The following is a 20627-nucleotide window of genomic DNA, read 5'->3' as shown; positions in this document are numbered from 1 at the left end:
TCAGGATTTTCAATTTGTTTGATCCGCGCGGTTTTAAATAACGTAAGTGAATTCTTAGTTTATTTAGAGAAAATACTGACATATATACATAAACTTAGTTTCGTTATGCGCCTCGGGCACAATATTACCCCCTCTGCTTAAGGTAGTGTCAGCACATACCTTTTTCTGTAAACGTCACTTGCCTTTGCCGAAGTGTCGGTGCAAATGTAGTTTTGTTACGTTCATGTTCTTAAGATAGTTAAGGTACATACTTACTTCCGTTATGACATCCTCGCAGATAAGGCAGTGTCTGCACATACGCTGTTCCCTAATGACACCCGTGTTCATGAGAGAGTGTAGGTACATACCTACTTCCGTTATGACATCTATTGTTGGTTATGGTTGTGTTGGTACTTACCAAATTCCGTTATGACGTCTTAGTGTTTGAGGTTGTGTCGGTCAATACCCAGTTCTGTTATGACGTCTTTGAGTTTGAGGTAGTGTCGTAACATACCTACTTCTGTTATGACGTCTTCGTGTTTGAGGAAGTGTTGGCACACACCTTGTTCCGTTATGATGTCCTCGTGTTTGAGGAAGTGTCGGTTAATATCTACTTCCGTTATGACGTCCTTGTGTTTAAGGAAGTTTTGGTGAAATCCTACTCACTTTATTACGTCTTCGTGTTTAGTTTAGCAGTATCGGTACATAAAATTATATACTACCTTTATTCCGTCTTCGTGATTGAGGTAGCGTCGGTCCAGATAGTCATCGTAGTTTCGGAAGTTTCAGTACATACCTATGTTTTAAATGACGTCCTAGTTGCGGTACATATCTAGCTCTTCAGTGACGCCATCGTACCTATCTCTTTAATGACGCCATCGTAACTATCTCTTTAATAACGTCATCGTCACTATCTCTCTAATAACGTCATCGTAACTATCTCTTTGGTGACGTCATCGTACCTTTCTCTTTGCTTTGATGACGTCATCGTAACTATCTCTTTGATGACGCCATCGTAACTATCTCTTTGATGGCGTCATCGTACCTTTCTCTTTGATGACGTCATCATAACTATCTCTTTGATGACGTCATCGTGACTATTACTTTGATGACGTCATCGTAACTTTCTCTTTGATGACGTCATCGTCACTATCTATTTGATGACGTCATCGTATCTATCGCTTTAATGACGTCATCGTAACTATCTCTTTAATGACGCCCTTGTAGATAAGGTAGTGTCTGTACATACCTTTTAAATGACGTCCTTATGACAAAGATAGTGTCAGTACACACTTCGCTCACTAATGACGTCATCGTGTTGACGTAGCGTCGTTTTATACTTAGCCTTTTCATGACGTCCTCGTAGTTGAGGTTGTATCAGTACATTCCTAGCTCATTAATGACGTCTTCATACCTATTTCTTTTATGACGTTCTCTTGGTTGGTATAATGTCGGTACAAACCTAGCTCTTTAATGGTGTCCTCATAGCTGAGGTTATGTCGGTACGGACACAAGACGTGTTTGTAGGCCAGACCTGCCAGCACCCCACCGACCACAGGGCCCAGCCAATATACCTTCAAGATAAACGTGTCAATTTTAAAATTCACTATCATTATCAGTGTGACAACTGGATGACATTCATATTTCTGAATTCTGAACCCTTTAAACAGGAGCTAAGTTAACTTTTAGACTATTGTATTAGTCTCTATAGCTTTTTTAAATGTCGGTTTCAGAAAGAAAAAAATGACGTTCTAAGAATATATACAGTACTTTTTAGGTATTCAACCTTCAAAAATGCACAATTTGTTAGGTTATTACTTCCTTGTTTAGCTGTTTATTTTTAGCTAGCCTACTGCCTGGATTCATTTAAGTAAACTATTTGTATTTCCCTATGATACGTTAAGAATGCATTACTCATTCGTTTATAATGTTCTAGAAGTTTACAATTAATCCTTATATAATCGTTTTAGAATAAACAAGATTCTGTTTCTAAATTATTTTTTTGTTGCTAAAGTTACTTAACTTTTTATTTGCTGTTTCTCTTTTTCTGTTGCATTTGATGTCGTAACATAATTTGGGCTCGTCCACGACATGAAAATTTCGTTTGCAAATTAGAATTTGCGTTTTGTTTATATTACTGATATATAATTACATTTAACAGTCATTTTGTCGTTGAAACTAGCAACAAACTGCAAAGTGTCAACTTTAAGTTAGATATTTATGTGGTTATGTCTTCCCAGGAGAAGTTTAATTTGGGTCGGCAGACTGATTTTTCAAATCGTGCCAAGCATTATAATGTTTCTGAAATTAAAACATTTATGCCTAAGCAAAATGCCAAATCCTGGACGCGCCCCTGATTACGTATAGTTTGTGGCCACGTTCTTAGTCAAACTATAAAAGATAATAACATTACCCAATGTCCATCAAATGAGTTAGAAGCAACTGCGGAGCCTAGAGATCGAGCGGGGTTCATGCTGGCACCCGTAAAAGGAATCTGAAACAACAAGTACTACTGTATAAATGTGAATTTCACATACAGCAGAACCAAGTTTTTCCTGAATTTCCTTGTATTATTCAATATGTTTTAATGAAATTTCGAAAATAATGGAATAACGCAACTGAAAATAAAGAATAAACATATAAATTCAAAATAGAAAAGTTGATTTTGATTAGAGGCTTTTCCATGCTTAGTCAAATGTCAAAAAAGCAAATAATTTATTTTTAAGCAAAATTGAATTTATTTTTTTTGTCAGATTATCTAACTAGGGTATCTTTAATGTTTAACGGCATTTTTGTTTTCTATTTTCGTTCTTTTTAATGTAACTATTCAAAATAATGGCCTAACAACGTCGACATTCAAAAATCCAAGCCCCTGGAATTCAGCCCTACACTGTTTGCACCATATGAAGTGAGAGGTGTATGAATTCAGCCCCACACTGTTTGCACCATATGAAGCCAGAAGTGTATGAATTCAGCCCCACACTGTTTGCACCATATGAAGCGAGAAGTGTATGAATTCAGCCCCACACTGTTTGCACCATATGAAGCGAGAAGTGTATGAATTCAGCCCCACACTAATTGCACCATATGAAGCGAGAAGTGTATGAATTCAGTCCCAAACTGTTTGCACCATATGAAGCGAGAAGTGTATGTATTCAGCCCCAAACTGTTTGCACCATATGAAGCGAGAAGTGTATGAATTCATTCCCAAACTGTTTGCACCATATGAAGCGAGAAGTGTATGAATTCAGCCCCAAACTGTTTGCACCATATGAAGCGAGAAGTGTATGAATTCCGCCCAAAACTGTTTGCACCATATGAAGCGAGAAGTGTATGAATTCCGCCCCAAATTGTTTGCACCATATGAAGAGAGATGTGTATGAATTCCGCCCCAAATTGTTTGCACCATATGAAGAGAGATGTGTATGAAGCATATCAAGCGTTATACACATTTCAGCAAATGTCTATAACATTCGAATATAAAATCATTTTATTTCGTTTACCTCGTAGAAACCTGTTTATACTTCTTACCTCTGAATAGCCTGTCTATTCAGATGTGAAACCCTGACAATATAAGGAAGCCTCAATCATACTCACAGGAACCAACAATCTTTTTCATATTTACTGGTAACAAATTTGAAAAAAAAAACTTTTGCAGTGGAACAAGGGCACAAACAAGTATTTGCATGGTTGGTCTTTTTAACACATTTAGCTTATATAATAGCACTGTGTCTGCGTTATGATGCAAACATATGGCAAACGTTTTTATTATGTATTTTTAGTAGGGATGGAAACCGGATACCAAATCGGTATCCGGATATTCGTATCAAGTATTCGAATACTATCTGGATACTCGTATCAAATTGTTTTCATAATCAGTAAATTTCCTATTATATGTCACCCACCTTCTGTTATTTGACATAATTGTCCACTTAATTCATAATTCGTCATATGGCAATTTCACTTTTTCATTCATTCTTTCTCAGTCTTAATAATTTATAATGTTATAATCAAAGCTAAACAACTCATTTTACGTCATGAAACTCATGATGAATACCACATAAACACCTCGCGAATTTGATAGTCACTTCGGCCGAGGTGGTTGCTTGGTTACTGCCACGTGCTTTCGAGTTTGTTATTTATCGGCAGGTTTCATGTTAAATGACGCTTTTATTATTTGATAGTCGATTGTAATTTTATTTCATTACATTGTTTGATTTAATGCAATACCTACAATTTCTGCGGTGTTTTGTAATGAAAGATATACTTGCGGAAAAGATAAGAAGACAAAAAGACGATCTGATTTTTCTTTATTTACATGCGTGTACTTTTTTATTTATCAATAAACTAAACATGTTTACATATCGTATGAAAAATATGAAATAAGTCTTTGATTGAAAAGTGAAAAGATAAACAAATTTGTTTTTGTATATATTGTTCAGATAGCAATAATTTCTTCATGCATATTCATAAAAAATACGATTGGTCATTAATAGCTTTGATTGCACGACCCTTATCTTGTAATTGGACGATCAATTCCTACGGATTAATGATCAATCCGTTTAATATCAACTAGTGCCAATAAGTGTCAATTAAGCACATCTGAGATCATAAAACAACACTTGTCATTGCAAACAAGGTCACACAGTCCACCCGGTTAGCTCAATCGGTAGAGCGTTATGCAAACACCCAATTAGCAGACGATTTGTGAGACATACCCGCTTCGCGACAGACACTGTTGATCACCTGAAATATTTCATCTGAAACAATTGCTATGTCTCTGCTAAGCTATTTCATTGAAATTTTAATTCTTAACGAATATTCGAATACCCACTTTGGTATCCGAATACTTGCGTGATATCCGGATACTCGGATATTCGCTTCCATCCCTAATTTTTAGATTTCTTATCCGAAAAAACTACCATGGTGCAATCAACTTAAGGATATTATGTTTTATTCATCGATGCAATATCTTTATTTTTACACAACCCAGACCTAAATATTCGGTCATTTAAGTCGTGGAAGATTATAAGTATCTTCCATGGCCGAGAGTGTTAGATAGGTTCATCCCAACCCGAGCGTAAGGTGTGTTGCGGAAACGACGTTTACCGAGTTTCAGCAAAACACCATGCGTGAGGGTTAGGGTGTTCTTACCCGAGCGGCTATGATATATGCCTTTTCTCCCACCTCAGATAAACAAAATAAAGTTAAAATGTGGTTTTTTCGCTGGAACTCTTTTGTGCGTAGTGAAACTAATTTGCGCATAGATATGTGATAATTCGTGGTTGTCATGGAATGCGCTCAGTGGATAAGATGATGTAAATAGTCAAATCGTTCTTTAAATAGTTCTGAGGAGACTGCAGCATTATTTCTTGAATGCAGCGTGAAAACCTTTTGGGGGTTCCATTTGAAGCGAGAACTGATTAATTTGGTCCAGGATTTTAAATAATGTCACAAGACAAGTTTTTCATGATGCTACAGGCGACGGCCTTCAACAAGGGGTGTAATAACAATAAAAAAGGAGTTCCATACGGGAACTTGTTTTATCTTTGCCCGTTTGTAAGACTTTATTTTGCGATGAAATTGCATTTACATCGATGTCAATAAAACCAATAACATGATAGACATACCTCGTCATGTGGCTATAATTAAAATCAAAATTAATCATTTCTCGCTTCAAATGTCATCAAAAAAGGTTTTTAAGCTGCATTCAAGAAATAACGCTGCCAACTCCCCGGAACTCTCAAAATAACGATTTTTCTATTTACACATTTTAAATCACTACGCGCACAAAAGTGTTCCAGCGAAAAAAAACATGTGTCCTTTATTTTGTTTAAAGCTGCACTCTCACAGATAAACCGTTTCTACAACTCTTTTATTGTTTGTCATGGAAAGGGCATTTTTTTGCGTAAATATCTTCAAACTGATAATAAAAGATTGCTGACAAAAGACCAGATCTCAGATTTTCATATTGCCGTTCGAAAATAAATGTTTTATGGCTTAAACCTTTCCTAACGGTTTAAGAAAAATACATAAAACAACTTAAATATATAAATCTGCGGTCTATTTTTTTGTCAGCAGTCTTATATGACTGGTTTTCATGGATTTTTGCAAAATTAGCTCGTTCCAAGACAAAAGAAAAAAAAAGTTGTTAAAACGTTCAATCAGTGAGAGTGCAGCTTCAACTGAGGTGGGAGAAAAAAGCATCTACCATGACCGCTCGTGTATGATAGGTTCATTTTTATCATCGCACGGGGTGTTCTGCGGAAACTCGTTAAACCCGTTTCCGCAAACACCCTAAGCTCGGGTTCGGATGAACCTATCTTACACGCTCGGCCATGGAAGATACTTATAAGCCTTACTCCTGAGTACAAGATAAGATCAAACAACCGGAAGTAAGGGACTAGTTTTTTGCAGATCGTAGTCATATAATCGTGTTTTGTACGATATATATATTTTGTTTCATAAATGTATCGACTGAAGAATACTTTCAACGAAAGTACTTCACCTTTCCGTGGAAAACGGATGTTACTGCTGAAAATGCTTAATAAATATATTTGTTTCGGCAATGAGTGCATAAGATGGACAATCAAAACAACATGTACAGTAAAAATAAAAATATTACATACATGCAAATACATCTATGACATGTCCATGCCCTGCACACCAGCACCAAGGATAAGTGTGACAGAGAACCCTTATTTCTATTGAGGTCCTTAATGTCGGTGTCATGACATAGAGAGGCATTTATAACTAGATAAATATAATTAAGACTACACGTGTATATAATCATATCGCTTTAAAGTACCACCACAGTAAGTGGATTGTTTGTATTTAATCACAAGTATATCATAACTTACACTTAAAGCATATCGCAGAGTTTTGAAAAACATCACTATTCAATTTATGCACATTTAATAAAATTTAAAAAAAGAGTAACATAATAAGACAATTAAATACAATTATGCACTGACGGAAATGGTATTAAAACAAAACCACAATTTTAAATCTTCCATCGATTTACTTGTAAAATATTATGTTTAAAAAATAAAAACCTACGCACAATAATTATTTAAAATGAACATATAACAATACTAAATTATCAAGCATGTGACGCTTAACAGCAACCTTAAAATTTGCTAAATGAACAATTTGAATGATAATTGCAGGCAATTTGTTCCAAAGACTACAAAATAACAGAATGACTTTAATCCAAAACTTTTTACCTCTGGAACACTATGGGCACATTTTTCTCTAACTATAGGTGTGAAGTTTGTCTTGGGGTGTAAAATGTTCTCCAATATAACATACGGAGCCGGACCATTTTATTGTTCCTAAAATTAGTAGTCTTTAACCTCTCAACGCTCGATTGTAATTGAACGTGAACTTAGACTTTATATATTGTTTTGGAACTTTTCTTCTAAGATGATCTTGAATAGTTAACTTGTTATCATGGCATAAATCTTTTTCTTAGAAGAATATTGGCGGATACACAATCGAGTTCGCAGACTATATAGTTCAGACTGATTTACGATTCAATATCAGTCGACTTAATAATAAATGGAATTGAATGAAATAGAGTAAGTATGAAGTCTTAATAATACACTTAATATCAAATAACAAAATAATTCTTATTTGCTAAATAATTTATCTTTAAACAGCACGATATTGTGTGGTTACCAAGCTACGATTTGTGCTTTTGAAGTGTACTCTAACTTTCACGCTTAATCAAAAGAACAATTTGTTTCGGTTTAAATATTGTAAGGACGTATTTTCTCTATTAGATATTTCAAATTAATAGTTCTGTATAATATAACTGTGATTAGTTAATGACATTCCATGACCAAAATTTAACCGTAAATTTCTAATCACATGGGTGCAAACTGCCGAAAGATAAATAAAAACTAAACCACAACACCTGCTCATTATAACGACACCGTTACGTCAAGTCGGTACTTACAGCAGCAAGATGGACAGCGGCAATCGTGATCCCGACGCCAACAGCTGGACTGCCAAACATGGGTCTATGACGGTCGGTACAACCAAATATGGACATAACTAGGATGAAGGTAAACAACGCCTCACAGACAAATCCCTGGGCCACGCTCATATCTCCGTTGACGCTTGTAACGCCGAGATTGCCATGAAGATAAGGCGGCGTTACTCTGCAAAGAATCATCATCATCATTATCATCATCATCATCATCATCATCATCATCATCATCATCATCATCATCATCATCATCTTTTTTTTCAAACACAGCCTTTTCTAGCCAAGGTACTGAAATGCCGTAGTAACACTTACCCCTTTAGTATGAATGACCCAGCAATTGCCCCTGCACACTGGGCTATCACATACAGGAGTGCCCGAATGGAACTGATGTTCAATGTCACCGCCATGGCCAATGAAACGGCGGGATTCATGTGGCCACCTGACACGTGACCCACCATTTGAATACACACAGTGATCATGAACCCGAATGTTAGGGCTATCTGGAAAGAAGTATTGGAAGAAGTGTCATTTCGGTAAAGTTGACTCGTCATTATATTATACCTTTCGATGGAAAAGTTTAAAACAATTTTAGTATGAGCCATAATTGAGAAAAGCTGCTCTGCAGAGGAAACGTTGGTTGACTTAATTAAAATATTGCAACCTCAAATCGTCTCTGATTAACTTATGATATTACATCTTATAATCCGTGTCTCTTTGAAGTCTATAATTGATTGTTTACAAAGACATTTAATTAAAGCCATTGTTCACACTGTTTATTATAACAGTTTGATATTTTTTCTAAAAAAGTGACAGATAAAACGAAATAAAAGCTGCTGTTGCAGCGTTGCTATCATTTAGTACCGGTCTTTACGACATCAAGTTAAAATGTTGATACAACGTAAAAACGTTATCTAGAAAATAATACATGAAGAAGAATATTTCATATGACATGCCGAGAACGGTCAATGTTGGGTTTGGTGCAAAAATAGATAGACCAAAGTGTATACAATTAAGAACTAGAACTTATGCATTACTAATGAACTTGTTGACTAGATCCAGATATGCAAATCGATATATTTCAATACCCTTATTTATTATGTTTCATAGCCCATATGTATTGCCAATATTGCCAATTAAACTTTAAACATTAACATTTTATTAGAAAACAATTTAATTCAAAACTTAATACACACGATATATTTCTTTACTATTAAACTTATGAACATCTAATAAGTAACAACGCCTGATAAACAAAAATACATTTTAACTGTCTAACTGTGTATCATTCTTTGAATTGAATAATAATGATAAAAGGGAAAAAATGCAGACAAGCATAAATCACAAATTATTTTCAGATCGAACAAAGGAGCAAAACTGTTATGAAATAATTTTATTACTATAAATGACAAATATCATTTCACATGTCATAAGCTTGCCGCTGAGATCATGCCGCGGGAGGGACAATGAAACCTTAATTGTACAGTTGAATACACAGTTCCTGAGCATCAATTTTCTACTATTTTTACATAACTGTTCAAAAAGGACCAAAATACATTTTTAAGTTCATTTTTTTCGAAAAGTGCATTTAAAAGAGAGAAAAAATTCTGCATCGTAATCCGCTGGAAGCTAAGCGATCGGATGTCTATCAATAACTTTAAATAGCAAAGCAAGTTTTCGTTCTTTCTTAATTCAATGTAACTTTGGGTGACCAACAAAACCCTAAAAAAGGACCAAATTTAAAAAGCATACACTTAAAACAAAAACCTCATCCTAAAGGGCAAGAATTATCCTAACATATATGTAGGAAGTAAGTTGAAAGACTCGTGAGAAGTGTTTAACCATATTTTCCTTATATAACTCTATAAGCACTTTCGCTACACTGCATTTCTCCAAAGTTCGAAATGTCACCTTAGTTTTATATATACAAAAAAATCGTTATCCAAATGAAAGGTTGATTGAATATGGTTTTCCGTTTTAAAAAAACTTGATGAACGTTTACCGTAACTAAGTGTCATACCTTGACGTATTGTCCAGCTTTTTCGATTTCGTTTAAATCGGACGAGTCGTCGTGTTGCGAACCTACAGCCACCGCAGACATTGTCCCAATAAACACGAACAGTAGTGTGGCCATAAATTCAGCAAGTGCCCCCCGCCACAGGTCCAAGGTACGCAATTCACGCAATATACCGACACCATCGGGGGGCGAACCTATCCGAATTGACTCGACCTTGTTCGCCAGGTAGATAAAATATGCATCCATTGTCCAGCCTGTGAAAACACAAGCTTAATCTTAAAGCTGCACTCTCACAGATTGAACGTTTTGACAACTTTTGTATTTTTTTTGTCTTGGAACGAACCATTTTTTTGCAAAAATCCATGGAAATCAGTTATATAAGATTGCTGACAAAAATAAGATCGCAGACTTTTATATTTAAGCTCACAAATTGATGTTTTATGTATTCTTCTTAAACCGATAGTAACGGTTTAAGCCATAAAACATTAATTTTCGAATGGAAATATGAATGTCTGCGATCTGATCATTTGTCAGAAAACTTATATCATTGGTTTGCAGATATTTACGCAAAGAAAAGGCTCTTTCCAAAACAAAAAATAAAGATGTTGTAAAAATGGTAAATCTGTGAGAGTGCAGCTTTAAGACATATTGCATACATGCATATACAAACATATGCTCTGTAGAGCTTTTAAACCAAATAATGAAACAATAATAAATGTTAAATGTATTACATACATGTATAAGTCTATGGAGGAGGGAAGGCAGACGGCTTGTGCCATACCTTTTTGCATTGTTATTTTCTCTTTTATGTGTATATGTTGAAAGCATTTACGATTAATGATTTCATCACCGTTCTTTGGGATATGTAAAATTCCGATGATATCGATGAAGTTTTAGAGTGAAGCTCAGATCAGGACCTTTTAATAGCGAGTACTAGAACTTACAATTGACTCCTCAGAAATCCATCTATTCCACAGATATATAATGTCCACTGTCAAACACAGTCCCTCGCTAAATATTTTATCACCACAAGATGATTTTTTCTTATATATATACATATATATATATATATATATATATATATATATATATATATATATATATATATATATATATATATATATATATATATATATATATATATATATATATATATATATATATATATATATATATATATATGCCATTTTATTCGATGCCATTTCTAAACATGTCAGCATTGTTATTTTTAAGGTCATGCTCTGTTCGAGGCCACATGTCTCGGATTGTTCGTTTCTCAGGTAAACTGACATATCAACTCTTAAAAATAATTTTAAAAAGAAGAAGAGTTTTCAGCATTTTATTGTTCAGATATGAAATGTTGAAAGTTGGTTTCTCTAAAGCTTTGCCGTTGACATTGCACATAGTGTGTGTTTAATGTTGACAAGATTACTTTAAATGATCGCATTATTTACTCAAATTGTTTTTTATATGTTTCATTTCAAATGAGAGCATTATGTTAGCAATATTAGAGTGAGCTTTCTAGTCTTTAATTAAAACGAGTTGCGGTCCCCAACGTTTGAGTTATATTAAAAAATGAACACTACATATTGTATACTCTTTCCATACCTAGTTGTTTGTTAAATCCAGAATTGTCAGACATAACGTAAAAGGTAACTATTATTGTCGTTTCACCCTTTTTCACCGGTAAGTATTCGGTCCATTTATACACATAGCTGAACGTGTATTGAATATATCAGTTAGAGCTAGTTCGAACTGATTGAAACTATACTAGCAACTGTGTTACATTGTATACGTACACTAGGAATAACTCCCATATTCAACAAAGGTTTACCGTTATCACTTTGTTGGTAGTGATTAACACTCGGTTATAGTAGAAATGTTTCCATGGTGACAAATAAATGACGACAAAACCCATAGCAGATGCTGTTTAGCACAAAAGGAAATGTTTCTGGAATATTGCTGATTTATCATAATATTATTGTACTACGTTTTAATGTGTTTTGATCTTACGAATCGACTAGCTAATGTTTGATCATACTGATGGAACGTATGTCTTTAATACGATATGTAAATATCTGATATCTCCCTGCTTTGTTTCTACTATCCTTTATATTTTATCGTTCACCAGTCTATGAAATAATTTTTATTGAACATCACGATTCATAGAAACGTTATACTGTGTACGTTTCTAAACCGCCACGGAAACACAATGAGCATTCAAGAAATACGTAAAAAGAGGTAGTAATTATATCCATATTACAGGAATCGACAGAATCGCTTCTCTTAATATACACACATTTATTTAGGTACGTTGATTTTGCTTGAACGTCCTTAAATTTTAAAACGTTTGAGGTAGAGCAGGACGGCGTTACTGACGTCGTTTTCATATGTGATAGAGGACCATTCTTTAACATTGATATAGTTATCTTCTCGGTGTTTACGCCCACGAAGGTGTGCATATTAACATCACACCGTTCATCATTCTGTCAGGTTTTCCGTCATGCAGGTCGAGATTTTGAAATTACCTGGCACATGTGTTCGGTACATAAATACAACATGTCTGGAGCAAGACCCGCGTCCCTACCTCTTACTGCATCACTCTTCGACACATGACGTCGACCATCATGGGTATATATATATATATATATATATATATATATATATATATATATATATATATATATATATATATATATATATATATATATATATATATATATATATATATATATATTATGTTAGCTCTACCAGAATATAGGCATATAACATGTTGCATAATCGATTGAACTGCATGGGACTTCGGGGACATTCGTCACTAACTGTGAAAGCTCTTGTTAAATAAGACTTAAGTAAATGAGTAATATCAGTCTCGACAACACAATCGTTGCATAAATCACACCAGTAGTTCCTTTTACTATAGTTATCATGTTTGCATATCTATCATAACACGCCGAGATGTTTACACTTGTGGGTGTTGTTTTGCCCGATGTATAAAAAACAATATTTGTTATAATAGCTTCAAATTTTTACATCAAATGGATATATAAGTGGTATTATTGCACGTGCATGTATTTTTGTATCACATAGTAAAGAAACTTTACGTAAATGTGGAGTTAATAATAATGCTATTACGTCCATATATCGCCGTCATCCATTCCTATCACTCACTTCGGAAATAAAAGTTAAATTTGGTTCAGATTTGTTTACTATTCTTATACAAGCGCACTCATTCACTTAAACATATATACCAAACCCTTTAAAGCATGTGCTCCGTCTTAGCATGTTCTTGCTTAACAATCACAACTAGCAGGTCAATGCATTTTGTATATTTTTCGTGCAGTTCCTTGAAACAATACTTTTGTTTTACGTTCACCGAAAGTATAAGCATCCTACGTATGTTTACATGTATATTCGCTGTCGTCCGTATCATAAAACCAGTATCGGTACGTTCGAAATATAATCCTGAGTCGGGAAGAGATCCACAATTCATTTATACAATTGTTCACCGGAATGTCCCGTAATCAAATTGTTATACAAACCACGAATCGTCAATGGTAGTCATAAATGTCTTAAAGTGAATGGTTTCAAAATAATCAAAAACACATATCCACATGAGTTTTTATTCGCTAGGTGAAAAACGTTTTCGCTACCTTCAATGATAATAGTTTTCCACATGTGTTGCTATGCGACGCCCTTATATCACCGCGTTACCGAAGCATGTATTCACGCAAACTATTTACAAAATTTCCATCATCATCCTTAGCAGCTTTTAAGGTCATCTATAGATGTTTAAGGTCATTGTAAAAAGAACAGTATATGAATTATAAGCGGTAAAAATACATGGCATTACCAAATGTGTCCACTGGAGGAATGTTATTCACAGTCTGAACTGGTTTAATTTTGTTTTATCTTTCACATCGTTATGTCTCCCAATGAGTTAACTAAATGACCACAATCATGTTAAAGGTTGATGTCGGGTAAAAACACGAGATGTAATTATCGATATAGTTCTCATTAGTCCATACACTAGTTATACATGACGTCAGGGGAATATTACCTGGTGTATATATTTATTAGAATGGATAATACAAATTGTAAAACGACGCCAAGGGATAGCTTGTTTGATATTGGTAAACTAGCTGAATGTCACAGAGAAATGGTGAGAACATGTATAACACATTAAACGAAATTATTCCAAGAGAGCGAAGGCGAAAGCAGGAATAAGTTTGTTTAATTAATTAAATGTATCCGCCTTGCAGTTCATCTTTACACTCGGGTATGTAGATCACTTAATGTGACGTCAACAACCAGTGTATAAATGACTCTACCCAGTGACGTAAACGCCCAGTGTATATATAAATATATATAAATCGACCCAGTGACGTCAAGGCCCAGTATATATATGATTCGACCCAGTGATGTCAACGCACAGTGTATCAATGACTTGACCCAGTGAAGTCAACGCCCAATATGTATATGACTCGACCCAGTGACGTCAACACCCAGTATGTATATGACTCGACCCTGTGAAGTCAACGCCCAATATGTATATGACTCGATCCAGTGACGTCAACACCCAGTATGTATATGACTCGACCCAGTGACGTCAACGCACAGTGTATAAATGACTCAACCCAGTGAAGTCAACGCACAGTGTATAAATGACTCAACCCAGTGATGTCAACGCATAGTGTATGAATGACTCGACCCAGTGAAGTCAACGCACAGTGTATATATATATATATATATATATGAATCGACCCAGTGAAGTCAAGTCCAGTATATATAAATGACTCGACCTAGTGACGTCATCGTCCAGTTTATGTATGACTCGATCCAGTGGAGAAAAATAGTGCAAAAAATACTGTGCTTCGATCGGCCTGTTTGATGTGAGTTAGTATAACGGGGGGATGCATACTTTGTTTCAATAATAACGGAATATGATGTAGTCATTTTGTTTTGTAGAAAAACGGGTAAGTTTAATCTTACAGGCTATGGCAGCTTTAATTTCTATAGAAAATATAGCAACCGAAATGCCGCAATTTTAACTTAGGTGGGACTGTTCTATATATATGTTCGATCAAAAATCAAAATGGCTTATCTGTAGTGAAAATGTACATGATACAATAATTTGGCTTAAATTGGATAAAAAAAAACTGTTTAAGGCTAGACCGTGACGTCTTCATTGCATGTGTATTTAAGTGTACACCAATTACTAACTTATTGATGCTGATCTATTTCATAGTCTCCAAACTGGTATATGTCCAGTCGCTTGGCATTGTACTTGTTACAGGGATTGTAAAGCGAGATCCTCTTGTAGACGGATTTTAATCATTGTGATAAATTAAGAGATATATAACCCGGTGCAAAGATTTTTATTGGACAAGGGAAGTAACACGCATGGTTATAAATTATAAGATACTAGTATGTGAAAGGCTACTTCCCTAAGAATCGCAAACGGTCGCTTAGGCTCGGATTTTGGGTTAGGGTACTTAACGTGTTTTATGAGTACTCTCTTAAAAGTATGAGTTGAGTTCATTTGTTTCGAGTAATTGACAAACAGGGTACTTAACGTGTTTTAATACAAACGGAACGAGCTTAATCGACTATTTTTGAACAGGGTTGTTTTCAACCCTGTTCAGTGTAGCCACAAACTCGACACTCACAACATAAATGCCTATTAATAGTAACAAATGTCGTCTGCCTCTTTACCACCAAAAATATAGTTTGAGAAAGTGCGGACTATATAAATTGCAAGCTATGTTTCCAATAACCGAGCTAGATTTGACAAAGCAAGAAGCAATCATAACGCAATATCTATTTTAATCATTTAATTTGTTGAACTTAACTAAAGATAATATTAAAGAAGTATCCCTGCGCCCAAAAATGAATGAACATCGAAACGTAAACAAAGTGCTACAACGCCAATTATTTGCAATAATTTACTTGCAGCATTTTAGTCACTGAATTTTATTTTATAAGAATACATATATATTTTGCAATATTCAAATGTACATTGTATATTAATTTTACAATGTTCTTTTGTTCGTTACGTATCCACCACGTTACAAGTACATGCTTTAGATATTTATCTTTAATGCATATCGCCCTAAGCGCATTTTGTTGTTAAAACGTCTTATTTCTAAATGCGGCGGTCCAGCATGGAAAAAAAGTTATGTAATATTAACTTATTAATAGCCTTGTGACAGTCACGTGGTAGATACTGACCAAAAGATACTGATAAAACATTATTCTGGTTTTGACAAGCGTCGAGGATACACCTCTGTTAGGATTTCCTTTCAAAATTACAAAATATATGAACATTTTAAACTAGTGAAAAGGAATTGTTACCACTGTTTTCATTATTATCACAATCAAATACAACACTTAAAACTTGTATGCTGTTTTACTTGGATACTTTCGAAGTGAGCGTTGGACAACTAATAGTTATAACAACATTGCTTCATAGTCGACTAAGACTTCGTGACTAACCGTGTATTCCGGACATTACTTTTACTACTACTACTTTTAAAACCCGTGACACGACCAGTTTTTCATCCTGTCATCAGTTGGTCGAGAATCCAACGGGTAGTTTATATATTTTAAACTGCCCCGATATCCTACCTTCACAAAGCTAAGCGAGATGATCTACCCAGAGTACCCCCACCAGCGGATGGACCTCCGACCCCGCTATGGAAATCCACACAAGCGAAAACCCTACAGTGAGATCGTCTCTTCAGCCGCCATCCTAAAGCTTTTCTGCCCGGACATATATGGGATAGTAATATTGTGTTTGAAGCCCGTCATCAGCATCAAACGATTTTTCATCAAAAAAGGACTTTTTCTTATTTGTTACTCCGGGCTAAGAAAGTTGCTCGCGACAGACGTCGCATGACGGCATTTCTGAGGAAGAAGACAGCTGAAAGTATGCCATTTGCTACGATAGAAAATCATTGTCTTCAATATTATCAAACAAACAACTCAGTTGATTTGAAAATTGCAGTAGTTGCTATGCAATCAGAAGACAAGGAATGTCAAACAGACACCTCACAGACAAACACTGACGTAAACCACGTGCAACTTTCAGACACAGACATAACTACACATGAACAAAAAATCGCGGAACTATTTGGTCATTACAACGAATGGAAGGAGCACGCTGAACAGTTGCAGGAAGAGGTTAGGTCCCTTTCGTCATTCAAGGAACTTGCCCTCTTTCGTGTTAATGAATTAAATAGAGAAATGACGGCAATAACTCAGGATAATGACACTCTTCACGCCGAAATCAAAACATTAACATCGTGCAACACATTACTAGCAAATGAAAAATCAAGGCTACAGTCATCTCTCAGGGACCTCAACTTTAAACAGGAGCACCAGATACAGCAAAATCAACATTTTGAGCAATTCCATCCTTGCGGTCCGAATAACCATCCGCCTGATGCATATAACACATACGGACACTACAACAATCATTACAACTATTAACACTAACCTCATTTATGTGTATATTAAAGTAAATTTCTTCGAAGTAATACAACTATGATTTTATAATATAATTCATGCACTGTATTTATCATTATTTTAACTAACAGATTTTACGAATGATTTTAGCTTGTTCGAATTCGGTTAACACATTTAAATTTTATACTTATGATAAACATTTGTTTTGATTACAACTGCATATATCACTTATTATCATGTTGTTTTCAGTTTATGATCACGAGGACGTGATCTTATCCGGACGGTGGAGATATGCTACAACGCCAATTATTTGCAATAATTTACTTGTAACATTTTAGTCACTGAATTTTATTTTATAAGAATACATATATATTTTGCAATATTCAAATGTACATTGCATATTAATTTTACAATGTTCTTTTGTTCGTTACGTATCCACCACGTTACAAGTACATGCTTTAGATATTTATCTTTAATGCATATCGCCCTAAGCGCATTTTGTTGTTAAAACGTCTTATTTCTAAATGCGGCGGTCCAGCATGGAAAAAAGTTATGTAATATTAACTTATTAATAGCCTTGTGACAGTTACGTGGTAGATACTGACCAAAAGATACTGATAAAACATTATTCTGGTTTTGACAAGCGTCGAGGATACACCTCTGTTAGGATTTCCTATCAAAATTACAAAATATATGAACATTTTAAACTAGTGAAAAGGAATTGTTACCACTGTTTTCATTATTAGGCCTAAAAAAAATATGTCTGTTTCCTGTAACCCTACCGACCGTATTTTTTTACCGCCGAACGCAATTTTTTTATGCCCCAAAATTCGAAAAGTCAGATTTTTAGCGATCTCTGGCCTATGACGACAACGATAATTTAAATATTTTGGTAGTGCCCGAATCGTTGCATAGTTACAAACGTTTCCGGTTTGGCAAGTTGAAACAGTGGCAAAAACCTTAATGGCAGTGACATTAAACTGCAGGGCTTTCAATTGACCCGAGCTCCCGGGTTTTGACGCACAGGAATCGTAAATGACCCGAAATCAACGCATCATCCATTTGTAATATGCATCAGTTTTGACACGGGATATTTCGGTGTGAGAGTCGGTATCATCTGAAAGGAGCCTCAATGCATGATCTGAATGTTTGTTTAACCCGCAAGAGCGATTTACACCCGAAGTGACAAGTGATAATCGATCTGGAATCTGATCGGTAACCTTGTCAATTAGCAGCACTCAAACTCAATGACGTAATATTAACTCCGCCCATTATGCAAATTAACGGATACCTTCCGCTTTTTCGCTAAGTGCAATGGTTTTGAAAAACAACAATGCTAGGATATATTTTGTTCATTTATTTTAAGTTTTTTTATTATATCTCCAGTTAATTAAACAATATTCTTATAAGTTTTTAATGAGTTAACAGAAAAATAAACATTGTTCATACCACATGGTCTAAAAAGCACGGGAAAACAGGTGCACGCTAACTTCCTGTCAATTTTAATGAAAGTGAAAGGAGAACTACGTAGATCGTTGTCAGTGTTATAGTTTAGTTCTATCACGGACCTGGTTTATAGGTCCGTGGTTCTATAACAAAACTGTTATGGTTTTGCCATTTATGAAAAATACGATGTTGCAATACTGGCAATAGGAACGTTAAATGTTTTTGTTTACTTCCGGAAAAAAGATAAACCTGAAAGTGAAAGTTAAATTAAGAAAGATGTCGTTGCAACTAAACAATCGCTGGTGCACATTGGAATTTGACAAGGATGCACTGGATTACATAACGAAGATGCATTAACTAAATAATATGTTCGTCAGAGTCAGAACATATTTTACCAAGTTTTGACTCTGGGAATGTTTTAACCCCCGTAGTCCAGTCAAGTCCAGAAAAGGAAAAAACAACAAGGTATTCTATTGAAAGTTACATTGATTATCGTGCTTGAGATTTTTACAGAATGAACAGTGGATCTAATACAGCAGATCTTTTTAAAACACTGAAAATTGTTAAAAAAAAATAAGTTGTGGAAACTATTTAAGGTACTGTACGTGTACTAGTTTTGCTGTTTTACTGTTTAAAAAAGAAAATGGTAGTACTTTTTATTAGTCAGTGGTGGTGTTAGTAGTTTATACTCCGGGTCCCGGCGTGAGCACATTGAAGGGTCCCAGAGTGACAGTTCAACCACCGCACACCTATCCTGGGCGGTGAACCAGTACTAGGTGCCTTCACTTCTGCAAGAAACTGACAACTTCTGTACATGCCAGGAGCAGTGGTACAGTGCGAATGGTCGTAAAAAGGATTTCATAACCAATCACAACAGAAGTGACCTGGTCCGCCCGGGAATCGAACCCGGGTTGTCCGATTAACAGTCCAACGCTCTACCGACTGAACTAACCGGGCGGTCAGTCAGTCTAAGCTTTGTTGATACTGATTCTAGTCTATTTAAACATATTCCAGTCCAATCTGTTATTTTACACTGTTCGCTGTCGAGTCAGCAGGTAAGGTTTAAGTGTCCAAGCAGTGAACAGCGTAGACCATGGGTCTACACTAGTCCCAAAGATCTGTACAATTCTGACAGCCTCTAAGTTTAATGGTTTAGTCATTGATTCTAGTCATTTATCAATCGAAGTATTGATTTATATAAAATTATTTTTTGTGGAGATTCTTGCCTGTTCTTGTTGTAACAGCATTTTACTTTATAATAGTTGTCATGAACATTTAATTGTAATACAACTTGATATTATTACACAGTCTATCTTAAAATAGGCTGTGCAATAATATCATGTTTTATTATTAGAAAATGTATGCATTTTGAAAGTTTTGTTTAAAACATTTGCAAAAAATAAATTGTCTAAATGTTCTTTGATTCACTCTTTCACTGGGTTATATTTGCAAAGTCTAAAGATGAACTGCTTCCCTGGTGAACATACTGACAATGCTCAAAATTGCACATAATGTTGCCACCGCTGGGAGTCGAACCCATGGCTTGCCCTTCAACAGGATGCATTCTACAACTGAAATACATGTACCATGGCTAAAAATAACTGATAAACAATGCTGTTTCTTTGTCAAGCTTCACCTATATATAGATGTGAAAAAATCACTAAGTCTTGATTTATTACAATGATGATGTATTTTATGTTTTGATGGCTGTCAAGCTAGCAGTTTTAG

General features: G+C 35.1%; 1 protein-coding gene across 1 annotated transcript; it reads right to left on the bottom strand.

Annotated features, from left to right (window-relative positions):
• Positions 1-416: 416 nt before the first annotated feature.
• Positions 417-10232, bottom strand: LOC128204736 (aquaporin AQPAe.a-like). The gene is made up of 6 exons (XM_052906140.1): positions 9990-10232; positions 8285-8472; positions 7940-8144; positions 2393-2473; positions 1442-1553; positions 417-637 (listed from the first exon to the last, which is right to left on the bottom strand). Exons 1-6 carry the CDS (start codon positions 10230-10232, stop codon positions 417-419), a joined length of 1050 nt encoding a protein of 349 aa, XP_052762100.1.
• Between the last annotated feature and the right edge of the window lie 10395 nt (positions 10233-20627).

Source organism: Mya arenaria, chromosome 10, assembly GCF_026914265.1.
Source record: "Mya arenaria isolate MELC-2E11 chromosome 10, ASM2691426v1".
NCBI classification, from domain to species: domain Eukaryota; kingdom Metazoa; phylum Mollusca; class Bivalvia; order Myida; family Myidae; genus Mya; species Mya arenaria.
The sequence above is the reverse complement of the archived record's forward strand: the minus strand, read 5'-3'. Positions and strand labels throughout refer to the sequence as shown.